The sequence below is a fragment of the Pleurodeles waltl genome, chromosome 12 (assembly GCF_031143425.1).
Source record: "Pleurodeles waltl isolate 20211129_DDA chromosome 12, aPleWal1.hap1.20221129, whole genome shotgun sequence".
Taxonomy (NCBI): domain Eukaryota; kingdom Metazoa; phylum Chordata; class Amphibia; order Caudata; family Salamandridae; genus Pleurodeles; species Pleurodeles waltl.
Genome location: NC_090451.1, coordinates 664,340,385 through 664,357,169, shown reverse-complemented (window position 1 = coordinate 664,357,169; position 16,785 = coordinate 664,340,385). Strand labels below are relative to the sequence as shown.

The following is a 16,785-nucleotide window of genomic DNA, read 5'->3' as shown; positions in this document are numbered from 1 at the left end:
GCACTGTATAGCACAATGAGTGGCCACAGGTGTTCGAGGGCTAAGGGCTGCCTCCCGAGCCCTAAAGAACAGCTGGAACACATAGTCCCCATCAAAGTCAGCAGAGTCTGTTTGAATCCTTCCCGCGCAGCAGGATCAGCGAGGTGCGCTATATAGCCCGATCAGTGGCCACAGGTGTTGCAGGGCTAAGAGCTAGGACAGCTGGGTCACGTAGTTCCCACCAAAATCAGCACAGTCCATTTGAATCCTACCTTGAATTTCAGTTTTTAAAATAGTAAGGGAATTTGCACCTCTTCCCCCAACAGGAAGACACCCTCTGCCTCTAGGAGAACCGCTTTTGCTAGGTCTTTTGCCGAACTGAATATGTCACTTTCCACACCAAGCTCAACATAACATTCGAGGCATGTAATCCTGAGGACAGCTGCTGTATGCTGAACTACAACGGTATGGAGAATTTAGATGGGTGCGAAGGTCTGAGTGAGTTTTCCAACCCGCAGAGGTGATGCCCGATGGATTGATTCACAGCTGTGTCCCTGAGCCGCTATGTTGGCAACCAGTTCGGGAGGACATAAACTAAAAATACGATGTGAAAATTACATTTTAACACTCCACTATTTGTTTTGGCGCTACAGTGGAATTCTTGTTAGCAGTTGAATGCTTAACCCAAATGTCTTAATTTCGGTAAATTTTCACATTAAACCTTTGCTTTCTGCTTAACATTGTGTGCTGTGGACAAAGAACATTTTGTTGGACTTGTTGTTACAACAAATTTATGGTCGCTCGTTTTGCCCACATCACATGTAATTTACTTGCCGCAGTATACAGCACAAATATTTCTCAACCAAATTGTTTTTATGATAACCCTGAGTCTTAGGGTATTTGATGCATTCTGGGTGCTTCTGGACAGAATCCACTCCCTTTCAGGTCTCGTGAGCCCCACTACAAAAGGTGCGGCCATTTCTCTTGGATGTCTCAATATACACATTTCAGAACATGAAGCGTCACATAAAAAAAGGTTCCCTAAAAAATGGTCTAAAAAAATGTACTAATTTGGATTGGGTGGGTTCCTTAATGTTATGGCCTCTATTTTATTAACCCAAGACTACTAAGGATGTACTGGACAGTTCCTAGCAGCAACCCTCTGCTCTCACTAAATAGTTTTCCTCTTGCTCCATCATCTGTTGGCTGACAGTAGAACTGCTTCTACAGTGGCCTACCAGTATTCTTTTGGTGAATGTATGGCTTGTAGACATATTGCAATGACATCATTAAAAGAACCCGCTGAATTCATTTGGCTTTGTAGACTGGCAAGATAATTTGCATCCAGGGATGAACTTCGCTCTTTGAGTAACTTCAAAGAAAGGAATGGCACAGTTGGGAAGGAGAAAATAGCCTTTTCGGGGTGGGAGATGTGAAAGCTCACTATACACCAAGGATATTTAAAAAAAGGGGGTGGTTGCCATTCTTGACATCAGGCCGCAGCCCCACTCCTAAAGCCCCAACAGTCTTTCTGTGTCTTATTGCATCCCTAGTCCCATAGCACATAAGAAGAAACTTGGATTCTTTTGGGCATAGTTTTGACCCATGGGCTGGTAAAGAGTGTTAAAATACCAATTTTCTCTCACTGGCCATGGTGATGGCTACACTGTTGGGGCTCTTTTTGTCAACTGATAAACAAGGAGGGTTGTAGAGCAGTCTGGGAAAGAAAATGTTGCAATATCCACGCAGGTTATACCACCCTGAACTCTACTAGTGCTTAGTTTTCAGAATTGTTTAGGTTTACTTGGCTTCTCTGAGTGGCAGCTGAGCTCGGGCCCCAATTCTGCACCTAACACAGGGCCGAACTGGGTACATTTTCATTGTGAAAATTTACTTTGAACACATTTAAGATATGTATAATTTTCTTTCATCCACATTTTGCATTCATTAGCTTTTATTATGTCTTCTGGTGCATATTTGTAGCATAATGAAATATCACTAAAACTGCAGTTCAGTTGTTGGCTAAACGGCATACTATATATCCAAGAGACCAGAAGTGTCTGATGGATGTAACGCTATATCAATTATGTAAATTGACGTGGGGCAAAAAATAACAGGTGAAAACATTATTTCCTGATTATTTCTATCATTTTTTAATAATTCAATGCATTGTTCACCAATTAGTATATTGGGGAAAACCGTGAGCGATCTACACAAATGACCTCTTTCTGAATGAGGAATTTTGGCTCGTATAGCTTTCCTCGTTCACCTACGGGTTTCAGACGTTTCTGGCACAAACTGCAAATAAGTGAAAACAACAAAGAATTGGAAAAAATCAACTGCAATTTAGAAAAATGCAAATACTGTGTGCAAAAAACATTTGTTTTACACTTCACATGTTCCTGAAAGCTGGGAAGATGGTGATCGCATCATAGCAAGCCTTTTGTTGATACTATTTTTAGAAAAAAATAAACCATAATTTTCCCTGTCGACTACTTTGTCCTATTTTTAAAAACAAAATGTAGTACGTTTGCCATTTTCTTGGTTTCCACCAGAGGAATCCACTAACCCTGGGTGGCTTTATACTCACCAACATGGAAGAAACCTAAGCTGTTGTAAACAATACATTGAAGTGAAATATAGTATTTGCATATGCTTTTCACCTGTCTTTTTTATATGACAAGTTGGGTATCTCATCCCTCTGCCCTGTCCTTATAATGTGATTAAATCTGTTTTTGTTTTATTTACCACTACAGTCTTTCTAAAAGATGCCTACATTTTGTTATTCACAAACCTCAAATAACCATTCGTTGCTCCCCTTTATGCCCACTGCAGGCACCCAACCAGTGCATGATTGGCCTCCCTCACAAAGACAGTCTGAGAGCACAAGCTGTAGTCCTGCCAGGAGGAGGACTGCATCAGAGAACGTATTATCTACTGGTGAGTCCGTTTTTCATCTCTTTTTGCATATAGGCATAAACATTACTAAAGTGGCCCTGGCATTCCAAAGGTATTATTAGTATGTCTTATGACGCTTTTTCATGTTCTAAGATAATATGTGTCTTTCCAAACGTAACTGACCTTGCTCATATTGTTAAACTGTTTGCAAACGTCACCTCTGGCGTTATTTAGTCTTTAGTAACAGAATGGTTTGCATGTCCTTGTACTTAGCTCCACGGTGTAAGCGATCACATAATGTGTTTGGGGCATTACCAAACAAAATATTCATGACTTTCGTCCCTTTGTTCTATTTGACACCTTTAGGCTAACAGTGGAAATAGGTACCAACGTCCTCTTGTTAATGGATGCACACTGCTTCAAGCTGCTGCCTGCAATCCAGAATGTGTTTTTATAATTTTAGTGATTATGAATCTCTTTGTTTGCCCAGCTTGAACCAGTGCCACCTTAGATCCATGTCCCAAGGAGTGTTTTAGTGTCTAATGTACCCCTTTTCTGTAGTTTTTGAGAAATTTATTAGACCTTGACATCTCTGAAAGTGATCACAGCCGTGCTCTGGATTCTTTGAAGTAGAATCTCATGGTTCATGTGTAAAAGGGCTGCATACAGGGCAATTCCCATTCATGTTTGACTGTTGGCAGAGACTGAATATCCAACCTAAAGGGATGTTCATTATTGGTTTGGAATTTGGGTGATTGTAATTTCTGTGAATGTGTGAAGTTGCAACAGTAGCTTATTTGAGTATTGGTTGCATGTAATCCTGTAAAGGCCTTCCATTTGTTAGATACATAGTAGACATTGATTTGGGTTCATTATGAACTCCTTTAAGGGACCAGTCACAATATTGGCTTGGGTAAGAGGTTCTAACCCTCTTAGTGGAGAAGGCAGGGGACATTTCATCATATGTGACCTATTGAAGGTAGTATTGGGCAGGGATTAGAGAGTGGTTAGGCCTCTCTGCAGGATGGATGGTATCTGGTTTGAATAGCTGTGAGAGATATAAGAACTAACGTAATTGTGTTGATGTTAATGTGGGATGTCCCAGTTTGATACGATCTGGGGTTTTTGATGGATTGTCTCAGTGATGGAAGTACTCCATTCTCCTGCCACTTGCTTCCCCAAAGACACATACATTGTATTTAGGTTCTGCCTTTTATAGCAATGAAAACTAGAATATTGTTAAAATAATTTGCCCCTGGAAGCAGCAGAAAAAACATTGTCTGCTTCTGAGTCCAGTGGAAGCCACCCTTCCGCCACTGCAAGTAAAAAAAACATTGTGTGGACACTATAGCTAGAGCTATGCATGGTCTATGCACAGATATGCATGGTGGAGGGTTATGTTTATCCAGTATTGGATCTTTCATAAATTCACATGCTTGAATCATCCCGTCGTCGAAGTGGGAGTCCCACGGTACATAAAATAGCAATAAATAATAAAAAATTTTTTTTTGCCATAGGCTATAATGGAGTCAGAGCTTGCTCATATAGCCTATCCATGTCCTTTTGTGAAAGGACCCAAACCTGTCTGCTGTCCAATCAGGCACCATCACCCTCTAGAACCTTCTCCAGAGAAGCTCCCTTCCTCCGATTTTCTACCGCACGTCGTGTGAAGGGAGTCTCCCTGAGCTCTGCTCAGTTTTTCTTCTACTTCAGACATTTTTCTCTCAAGAAAGCTTCAAATATGTCAGATTCTTCTAGAAAAGGCCTTTTCTGCCCTTGCAAGACCTGTGGGAAGAAAAGGCTCCATGTGGATGACCCACATAAAGAATGTCTGTACTGTCTCTACCCACAACATCAGGTTAAGGACTGCAAAATATGTCGCACCTTCTCCACAAAGACCCTCAGAGACCGGGAGGGCAGACTCCTGACATGGTTACAGGCCAAATCCTGTACTTCAGGTGAGGAGAGTGGGTCAGAGAGGCCACATAAAAGGTCCAGATCTGAGGACCTAGGCCACATAGAGAAATCCAGAAAGAGGCAGAAATCTCATCATGGGAAGGGCTTACAGACTTCAGTCTCCTCTGAGCCTTCCTCTCCTCTTCAAAAGAAGGAGTCTTACCATCTATCTCCTTCTTCAGAGCCTTCCAGTTCTGGAAAAATGACTCTGAAAATTAGAACAACGATGACAACACCGTCGACGACCGTGACGACGACGACGGTATCTACATCTACCGTCTCCACTTCATCGTCGACGAGACCGTCGTCAGCGTCGACGACCCTAACATCGACGGTAAGGGGTCCGATACCTTCTCTCCAGACTCCATCGGCACCGTCGACGACTGCCCCGTCGACTATAACCTCAGCGACGTCATTCTCATCGGGGCTATCGACATCGACGGGGTCAAAGAAACTACCGTCGACGACACTACCGTCGACGACACTACCGTCGACTAAACCATCGTCGGCGAAATCATCGACAGCAAAATCATCGTCGACGAAACCATCGTCGGTGACTCCACCGTCGACGTAAAAATCTGCACCATCCACGGCTGCATCAACTTTCACGCCATCGACAGCAGTTATGCCTAGTGGACACGCTGAGGCCATTCCTACCTCTTCCAGGTCTCCAGCTCTCCAAGCCATGGTCAGCATCAGAAGTCTACCTGCACAGGACGTTTATCCAACCGTCACATTTCCAAACAAGGTGTCGGCTTTACTACCCAGTCATCTTCTTGACTGGGAGGAATCAGACGAAGGTCCTTTTGGAGATGCACATAGCCCTTCGCAGCTCCATGTCAAATATCAAGACGACGATGAAGAGAATGAGTATGAACAGTATCAACCATACTACTCTCATCAGGACCAATACTATGAAACACGGGAGCCTCAACACAGAGACGCCGTAGAAATGCCTTCCTCCTTAATCCAGGATTTACAATCCATGCTTCAGGATTATAGGAGAAGGTTTCCAGCGGAAGGTCAACCACCGGCGCCGGTCTCTACAGTGACGCCAGGTAATGCTCCTCCTCCTCCAGCTACTCCGAGATCAACATCACACTCGGTGTTAGCTGCACCCTCCAGAGTTGAAGGTTCCACTTCAGGGGAAGAAGAACAAGAAGAAAGAGAAATTTCTACTCCACAACATCCTACAGAGGAATGGGATGATTATTTGGCCCCCACTCCTTCTCCCCCACCACCTCCTCGCCCCTCTGATTCTCCGCCCGAGGACATAGGTGGTTTCCATAATCTTATGGACAGAGCCGCAGTACGTTTCCACCTACCAACATCTGTCTCCCAATCGGAATGTTTCCTGCATGATTTCAAAGAGCAATCACGGAAGTCGATACAGTCCATTCCAATTATTGATTACATTTGGAGCGAGGGCACAAAGATTATGCGGAATCTGGCTACTGTTCCTCCAGTTCCACAAAAACTGGATAAAAAATATAAGGCGACCCAAGATTCTCCGGCATGCCTTACTGGCCATCCAAAGCCTGATTCGGTCATTTCACAGGCTGCTCAAAGGCGCTCCAAAAATCCATCAACGCCTATCTCCACTCTTCCAGACAAGGCAGCGAATTCATTAGCAATTTTAGGCCGATATGATCGTCAAATGTGGTCCGACATGCAACCTTTCCTGGACCTCATCCCATAAAATAAGCAAGAAGAGGCACGAAAGATCCTACAGGAAGGTGAGCGTGCATCGGAAGAGATTATTGGCTGCGCTCTGGACATAGCCTCTACTGGTTTCCGCCAACTAGCGGGCGCCGCTGTCTTAAGACGACAAGGTTGGCTCAAGGCCACATCCTTCAGACCAGAGGTGCAGTCCCGAATTCTAGACATGCCTTACGATGGGGAAACTTTGTTTGGCAAACATGTGGATGACGCACTTCAAACCATTAAGACGGACACAGACACGGCCAAGTCCCTGGGTACCCTACAGTACAGGAAGCAGCCCTTTCGAGGGTCTAGAGGGAGAGGTTTCACCTCATTTCGAGGTTCCTTTCATAGACAGTACCAGCAATCCCAGTACAGGCCTTCATACCATCAGCAGTACAGGCAATCATCGACTGCCTCCTATACCAGACAGGGAGGGAAACGAAGACAGGGTTCACAATCCAGAGATCAACCCAGAAAGCAATGATTTTCCACAGGCACCGGCTATGCTCCCTCAATGCCCGCAACATCAACAAATAGGAGCAAACATTTCCAACTTCATCCAAGAGTGGAAGAAGATAACATCGGACAAGTGGGTGCTAGATATAGTGACAAGAGGTCATACCCTGGAGTTCACAGAAAAGCCACCGCTTCACCCACCAACATCAGGCAGATCTCTCCACCTTCGTCTGCTTCAAGCGGAAGTCTTCAGCCTTCTGGCCAAAGGGACTATAGAGGCAGTTCCTCTGCAGCAACGAGGTCTCAGATTCTACTCCCGTTTTTTCCTCATAAGGAAGAAGTCTGGAGAGTGGCGTCCTATATTAGACCTCAGGAAGCTCAACAAGTTCCTTCGGAAACAATCCTTCAGGATGATCACATTGTCAGATATCTTGCACCTCTTGAATCCTGGAGATTTTATGACAACCTTAGATCTCCAGGACGCCTACTTCCACGTTCCAATACACCAAAAACATCGCAAATATCTCCGTTTTACAGTATCCGGTGCCCATTATCAATTCAGAGTCCTGCCATTTGGCCTCAGATCAGCTCCGAGAATCTTCACGAAATGCCTTGCCCCAGTCGCAGCCTCCCTCAGAAGCAAGGGTTTCCAGGTGTTCCCTTACCTGGACGACTGGCTCATAAAAGCTCCGTCATCTCTACTAGCCTCAAAAGCCACAGATGCCTGCCTAAGACTATTCAACAGTTTGGGTCTAACAGTGAACCTACAAAAGTCAGTCGTGTTCCGCGCACGCAGGAGAGTTTTCCTGGGAGCAGAATTGGACACTATCCAAAACAAGGCATATCTTACCCTAGCAAGGCAGCAGAAGCTGACCCAATTGGCTGTCACAATCTCTGCAAGAAAGTTTGTTTCAGTACGACTATTCAAATTGCTTCTGGGCATGATTTCCTCAGCCATAGTCCTAGTACCGCTGGCAAGACTCAAGATGAGACCTCTACAAGAAGAACTACAACTCCAATGGACCCAGTCACAAGGATCCTTCGACGATTTAATAACTATCACACCAAGGATTCGGCAGACGTTAGAATGGTGGTCCCACATCAACCACCTCTCCCACGGTCTAACCTTTCTGGCACCAATAGCAGATTTTGTTATCACCACGGACGCCTCCCTGGAAGGATGGGGAGGCCACTTACAGGACATGCGCATTCAAGGCAGATGGTCCAAGCTCCAAAAAGAGATGCACATAAATCTGTTAGAACTGAAGGCGATTCATCTTACGCTCAAAGCTTTTCTGCCACGCAACGCAGGATCATCAGTGTTAGTCAGAACAGACAACACAACAAGCATGTTCTACATCAACAAGCAGGGAGGAACAAGATCCCACTCCCTCTCAAGGGAAGCTCAGTCTCTCTGGAACTGGCTCACACGGAACAACATCCGCCTCAGGGCAGAGCACCTGGCGGGGGTCAACAATGCTCTAGCGGACTCTCTCAGCAGGACAGACGACAACTGTCACGAGTGGGAACTCAACCAGACCATACTCGAGAGCATTTTTCAACGATGGGGTCGGCCGATCCTAGACTTGTTCGCCACCAATCTGAACGCCAAATGCCAGTTTTACGCCAGTCGATACCCACTCCCGGGGTCGTGGGGAAATGCTCTTTAGATAAAATGGTCCGGGATCTTTGCATACGCTTTTCCCCCCATTCCACTGATTCCCAGACTCCTCAGGAAAATGAAGACCGAAGGCTGCAAGATCATTCTCATAGCCCCCAAGTGGCCGAGGCAGTACTGGTACACGGAGCTCCTCCTCCGGTCAATAGCCAATCCAGTCCGTCTCCCTCGCAACCACAATCTTCTATCGAAGAATCAGGGTCTCATCTTACATCCCGACCCAACTTCACTGCACTTGCATGCTTGGCTCCTGAGTTCAAAGAGTTCCAAGATATGAACATCGACCAAGAATGTAGGCTCATATTATCTAAAGCGCGAGCCGAGAGCACGAATAAGACATACAAATTAAAATGGAAGAGGTTCTGTGTTTGGTGTTCTCAGAACAATTTTCACCCATTTCAAATCAATCCTGAGCAAATTCTTCCTTACCTGCTCTCCCTTTCCAAAGCTGGTCTTTCCTATGCATCAGTCAAGATTCACCTAGCAGCTATAGCCTCTTACAGACGATCGGCTAACATGCCGTCTATTGGTTCAACCAGAGTCATCAAACAGTTTATGAAAGGGCTGTTCCGCACCTTTCCTCCAGTTCGCTTACCTCCGCCAGAGTGGCACCTTAATATTGTTCTCTCCCAGCTCATGAAAGCCCCTTTTGAACCCATCCATAGAGCTGAACTCAAGTACATCACCTGGAAAGTGTCAACATTGCTCGCTCTCACCTCTACCAGAAGAGTCAGTGATATACAAGCGTTCACTACTAAAGAACCCTTTCTAGTTTTTTCTGAAGATTTCGTTATGCTCCGAACCAATCCCAGATATATTCCCAAAGTTCCATCTTCGTTCCACCTCAATGAACCAGTTATTCTACGAACCTTTTTTCCAAACCCTACTACGATAGCAGAGAGAACTCTCCATTCTTTGGACATTAAACAATGCCTAAAATTTTACCTGCAAAGTACCAAGAACATCAGGAAATCAGACCAACTCCTAGTATCTTATTCTCTGGGACGTCAGGGAACAGGAGTAACCAAGGCCACTATAGCCCGATGGATTTCTTCCACAATCCAGTTTTGTCACACCAAGGCAGGAAAACCATTGACTAGACGCCCGAGAGCCCACTCTACAAGAGCAGTCTCCACATCGGCTGCTTTGTTCCAAGGTATTGCCCTTGAAAACATTTGCCAGGCTGCGACATGGAAAACCACGCACTCCTTTACGCAGCACTATTGTTTGGAGTCATCACAAAGAACAGACTCTCTAGTAGGACAAGCGGTGCTACGCCATCTCTTTCATTAAGGTGAGACCTTTCCTTAGTTATAGTCATATGGTTTAAGATGCAGATAACCATGTTTCTATTGTGCTTCCTGGTGAAATATCTAAAGTGTATGTATCAGTATTCCTTCGTAACTCGCGCTCAGAAATATATGAGTTTTCTATAAATGTTATTATTATTATGATTATTATTAACTATAATTGAGATAGAGGGTCTTCATGCTCGCACCCTCCACCCACGCTGGATACAATGTTTATCAACCATACTGCTGTCTATTCAGATTCAAGCATGTGAATTTATGAAAGATCCAATACTGGATAAGAAAACAAGTTACTTACCTGTAACTACAGTTATCCAGTATTGGTATCTTTCATAAATTCACATGCGACCCACCCGCCTCCCCTTTGATGCTTGCATTCCTCTCAGGTTTTAATTTTTCACTCTCGTGCTGGAAAATCTGAGGAAGGGAGCTTCTCTGGAGAAGGTTCTAGAGGGTGCTGGTGCCTGATTGGACAGCAGGCAGGTTTGGGTCCTTTCACAAAAGGACATGGATAGGCTATATGAGCAAGCTCTGACTCCATTATAGCCTATGGCAAACATTTTTTATTTATTATTTATTGCTATTTTATGTACCGTGGGACTCCCACTTCGACGACGGGGATGATTCAAGCATGTGAATTTATGAAGGATACCAATACTGGATAACTGTAGTTACAGGTAAGTAACTTGTTTTCTTCTTCACCATACATTCAAGACAAAGCTGTGAGTTTGTCCATTGATAGTAAAATTATACTTGTACCTAGGAGCTTTGGAAATTGAAGACAAAATTAGTGACACCTAAGTACCTAAGTTTGATTACTACAACACAACAAGAGGGTATTTATTAAACTTCACATGGTTGTAAGGTTTTTAAGAACATGCATACCTATAATAGGAAGCAATAATCTACCTTTAATACGTCTTCCAAAATATGCAGATATCATTCAAGCACAAGTCTGTTGCTCAGTCAGCCAGTTCTAGTTAATCGGCCAACAAATATGCACGTCTCCCTTTAAAACACCATAGCTCATTTTGTCACGAATGATCAAGAAACACCTATCCCCTGTAGAAGATGTTCTTGTCACCTTACAGCATATTGGTCCTCCAACATCTAGGATTATTGAGTCCTAAAGATTATATTGAAGTGCCTTCAGTTAAGCTTTTCCAATAATCCTTCTGTTCTTCATAATATGGGAAATCTCCAGAGTTTCTACTTAAGTTTCATAACATTCACCCTTTAAAGATAATAAAATGGTTCCAGATCAGAAGAAGGGTCTGGGGTTTTACTACAGTTACTTTTATTGCCCCCGAAAATGTATGTTTGTACAGCCTGAACTCATTTCTCCCAATGAGCATGTGGTATTTGGTAACTCTGGAACAAATCTTGGAAGTGGCCTGCTTCTGTAGACCTTGAGGAGCTTATTTCCATAATCTGTTAGACAAGAGTATCAGCATTTGCTCTGACTTGTCCAAGATAGTCACTTCTACTTATAAATGCACACAGACTGAGTGCCAACGTTGTTTACTAAAGTATTGCCTGTGGTCCTCGTAATTTAAAAATCGGTGGTACTCCTTTACCATAAAGGCTGGCTGAAAAGGGTACAGTCTTGGGATTAAACATTTAGAAACCTACAGTTTGTGTGCACCATCTTTCATCTCTCCCCTTAAATATGATGGTGTCTCATCTCCTTTGCGAAGAACTTCAGTTTGTACAGCCTTCTGTTTAATACTTGTTTGGGAAAGCCCACCAATCCACCAGGGAGTATGGAATCTCATCTCAGGCACCCCAACTATCTATTTGATTCCTTTTGCCCTTTGGAAAATAAGCTGTGCAACGCTCACCCTAACAACATGGCTTACAGTCCAAGAAAGCACTCCTTTCTAACAGAGTTTCAATTCTCTCATAGTGGTAGCACAAAGTGCAAAGCTTTAAAAAGGCCAGAACTTTCAGAAAAACTAAAATAACAACCTACCCATGTTGGCATGAGTGAGGATGTGAAAATGCATAGCATAAGGTCAGTCCTTTAAATGTAAAGGCTGTGAGCACATAGTTTCAGATGTTGGTAGCCTTCCCAGGACACAATTTATGGTCAGTGAGGCAGACTTTTTTCCAGTTCACTGGGAAGGATCCCAGTACACTGTTGCCTTTCTGTAGTCTATAATCAAGTGCAAACGTATATAATCAAGTGCAAACTCTGATTTCTGCAGTGTTATTGTCTACACTTAACATCTTTAGATATTTTCTGTACTACTCCAGGACAGGGAGCAGTGGCCCAGCAAGGTGGCTGTTAAGCGTCACAGACCACCAGCTCCAAAGGACTAATGGAACAGTCACCCTGGGATTGACCACCCATACCCCAATTTATTTCCTTTGTTGACTGGCCTACTCACTCTCAATCTATGTCAACACATACTGGATCTTGACTTCAAGCCACTCAACTTTGAGGGTTGTTGAGGCTACTAACTTGATGTTGAGATTCTCTTCACTGTTGAGGTCAATGTCGATGTCAAGGGCCTCAAAGTTGTGAAGAAAATCTCCCTTGATGTTGAGCTGAAGGGGTCAAGTCAGCCTTGGACCTTTCAGAATAGAAATGCCTGGCATGGAATTTTCACCAGAATAATTTTCATCCGGTCTCTGCCCTGCAGTATTATTTTTAACTAAAATGCTCAAGACCTGTATAAGCAACCAACAGAAATAGTTTGTAAATAACCATATTCCTGATGATTTTCAGTATAATTTTCAAGCAGGCAAACCACTGAAACCGCCATCCATCCATATTATATGTATGATGTCCAGTGTGTTCAGGACAAGGATTACGTGTGCTTGTTGATCGCTTTTACACAGTTCATCATAGTAAACTTATGTTCGATGGCATATGTTGCTGCAGATACACATGTTGAGCACAGTCCGCTGCCTGGTGTTGGGCTCGGAGTATTACAAGTTGTTTTTCTTTGAAGAAGTCTTTTTTGGTCACGGGACCGAAGGACTCCTCCCTCTTCGGCTCCATTGCGCATGGGCGTCGACTCCATCTTAGATTGTTTTTTTTCCGCTGTCGGGTTCGGACGTGTTCCTTTTCGCTCCGTGTTTCGGTTCGGAAAGTTAGTCAGAATCTCGGAAGAAAGCGTTGGTATTGTTCCGTTCGGTATCGGGATAGTTGGGTACATCGACACCGATCATCGGAAGACTTTGGTTTAGCTTCGATCCCCCATCGGGGCCTGGTCGGCCCGACCGCGTGTGACGCCGAAGCCGATGGAACGGACCCCGTTCCGTTTCTGCCCAAAATGTCACAGTAAGTATCCTTATACAGATCAGCACTTGGTCTGTAACTTGTGCTTGTCCCCCGAGCACAAGGAGGATACCTGTGAGGCCTGTCGAGCCTTCCGGTCCAGAAAAACACTCCGGGACCGAAGAGCCAGGCGTCTACAAATGGCGTCCACGCCGACAAAACAACGTTTCGACGACGAAGAGGAAACATTCTCGGTTCCGGACTCAGAATCCGGAGACTCCGACGTCGAACAACAACAACAAACAGTGAGTAAGACGTCGAAAATAAAGACCATCGAAAAAACAAAAGCCCAGGGGACGCCACTGCCAACAGGCCATGGCTCGACCCATAAAACCGTCGACCCGTCGAAGGCGCCGAAAAAGGGCACGCCCATAGCGAAGACACCCGACTCCGGTCGAGGGACCGCCATGGAGCAACCTCGGAGCCGAGATAGCGGCTCCGAGAAGCAAAAACAAGATGCCGGCACCGAAAAACATCGGCACCGAGACACATTGCCGAAAGCCACAAAAATTCAGTCGGTACCGAAGCCGAAAAAAGATTCTCTCTCGGCGCCGAAAAGTTCCACACCTCCTTCCTACACAGAGGAACAAGGAATAAGTGGCCAGATGCACAGATTTGGACAAGAGCTCCAAAGTGTAGAATCAGACTACACAGAAAAGAGACTGTACATCCAACAAGACACAGGGAAGATATCAACCCTTCCCCCAATAATGAGAAAAAGAAGGATCGGATTTCTCAAGGATGACGCACAACCACAAGCCAAAGTGGTTAAAAAAGTCACGCCTCCGCCCTCTCCACCACAACAGGCATCGCCGGCACAAACTCCGCCACAAATGCACTCACCAGTGCAAACTACTATAAGTCAAGATAATCAGGATCAAGACGCTTGGGACTTATACGACACCCCAGTGCCGGACAATGATCCCGATTCATACCCCACAAAGCCGTAACCGCCAGAGGACAGTACCTCATACTCGCAACTGGTGGCTAGGGCAGCAGAATTCCACAATGTCCAACTGCATTCCGATCCTATAGAGGATGATTTTTTATTTAACACCCTCTCGGCTACACATAGCCAATATCAATGTCTCCCAATGCTACCAGGGATGTTACGGCACGCAAAACAATTTTTTGAAGAGCCCGTAAAATCAAGAGCCATCACCCCAAGGGTGGATAAGAAATATAAACCACCACCCACAGACCCAGTGTTTATTACTTCGCAGTTACCACCTGACTCCGTAGTAGTAGGGGCAGCTCGCAAAAGAGCAAATTCCCATACATCTGGCGACGCCCCACCTCCGGACAAAGAAAGCCGAAAATTTGATGCGGCAGGAAAAAGAGTCGCATCACAGGCAGCCAACCAATGGCGCATCGCAAATTCTCAAGCGCTGCTAGCCCGATATGACCGCGCACACTGGGATGAGATGCAACTTCTCATAGACCATCTTCCCCAGGAATACCAAAAAAGGGCGCAGCAAATAGTTGAAGAGGGACAAATGATCTCGAACAATCAAATCCGCTCTTCAATGGACGCAGCCGATACTGCAGCAAGAACAGTCAACACTGCTGTCACCATAAGGAGACACGCATGGCTCCGCACTTCAGGGTTCAAACCTGAAATCCAGCAGGCTGTCCTTAATATGCCCTTCAACGAAAAACAACTTTTTGGCCTTGCAGTGGACACAGCCATTGAAAAACTTAAAAAGGACACAGACACGGCCAAAGCCATGGGCGCACTCTACTCCCCGCAGAGCAGAGGCTCTTTTAGAAAAACTCCATTTAGAGGGGGGTTTCGTGGCCAACCCACAGACACCACCAGCCAACAAACAAGAACCACACCCTATCAGGGTTCATTCCAAAGGGGAGGTTTCAGGGGATATAGAGGGGGTCAATTCCCAAGGAGTAGGGGAAAATTCCAAACTCCAAAAACACCTCCACCTAAACAGTGACTTTCAAGTCACACAACCCCTTCACTCAACACCAGTGGGGGGAAGACTAAGCCAATTCTACCAATCTTGGCAGCAGATTACAACAGACAATTGGGTACTAGCAATAATCCAACATGGCTATTGCATAGAATTCCACAAATTCCCACCAAACATCCCTCCAAAAACACGCAAAATGTCACTACAACATTGAGAACTTTTAGGACTAGAAGTTCAAGCACTACTGCAAAAGGATGCAATAGAATTAGTACCAGTACAACAAAAAAACACAGGAGTTTACTCCCTGTACTTTCTAATTCCGAAAAAAGACAAAACATTAAGACCAATATTAGATCTCAGGACACTAAATACCTACATCATATCGGACCACTTTCACATGGTCACACTACAAGACATCATTCCACTGCTCAAACAGCAAGATTACATGACCACATTAGACCTAAAAGATGCGTACTTTCATATACCGATACATCCTTCTCACAGAAAGTACCTAAGGTTCGTATTCAAAGGAATACATTACCAATTCAAGGTATTGCCATTCGGAATAACAACTGCACCAAGAGTATTCACAAAATGTCTAGCAGTAGTAGCAGCACATATCAGGAGACAACAAATACATGTGTTTCCTTACCTAGACGATTGGCTAATCAAGACCAACACAGTAAGAAAGTGCACAAACAACACCACATATGTCATACAAACCCTTCACAAACTGGGTTTCTCCATCAACTATACAAAGTCACACCTCGAACCGTGTCAGACACAACAATATCTAGGGGCAACCATCAACACATCAAAAGGAATTGCCACACAAAGAGTTCAAGCATTCCACAAGGTAATAAGTGCTATGTTTCCAAACCAAAAGATACAAGCAAAATTTGTGCTAAAACTTCTAGGCATGATGTCCTCATGCATAGCCATTGTCCCAAACGCAAGACTACACATGCAACCCTTACAACAGTGCCTAGCATCACAATGGTCACAAGCACAGGGTCAACTTCTAGATCTGGTGTTGGTAGACCGCCAAACATACCTCTCGCTTCTATGGTGGAACAGCAACAATTTAAACAAAGGGCGCACATTTCAGGACCCAGTGCCTCAATACGTTATAACAACAGATGCTTCCATGACAGGGTGGGGAGCACACCTCAATCACCACAGCATTCAAGGACAATGGGACGTACACCAAACAAAATTTCATATAAATTACCTAGAACTGTTAGCAGTATTTCTAGCTTTAAAAGCCTTTCAACCCATAATAACACACAAAGACATTCTTGTCAAAACAGACAACATGACAACAATGTATTATTTAAACAAACAAGGAGGAACACACTCAACACAATTGTGTCTCCTAACACAAAAAATATGGCAGTGGGCGATTCACAACCACATTCGCCTAATAGCACAATTTATTCCAGGGATCCAAAACCAACTAGCAGACAACCTTTCGCGAGATCACCAACAAGTCCACGAATGGGAAATTCACCCCCAAGTTCTGAACAATTACTTTCAAATTTGGGGGAACACCCCAGATAGATTTGTTCGCAACAAAAGAAAACGCAAAATGCC

The 16,785-nt window shown here is 44.5% G+C and overlaps 1 protein-coding gene across 2 annotated transcripts in view; it reads left to right on the top strand.

Annotated features, from left to right (window-relative positions):
* ASH1L (ASH1 like histone lysine methyltransferase) overlaps positions 1-16,785 on the top strand; it is a 719,892-nt gene that overhangs the window by 262,290 nt on the left and 440,817 nt on the right. For both annotated transcript variants that reach the window (XM_069218459.1, XM_069218458.1), the window contains exon 4: positions 2,815-2,919. In XM_069218459.1, coding sequence (XP_069074560.1) covers positions 2,815-2,919 — 105 coding nt within the window. The remainder of the gene's footprint in view (positions 1-2,814; positions 2,920-16,785) is intronic.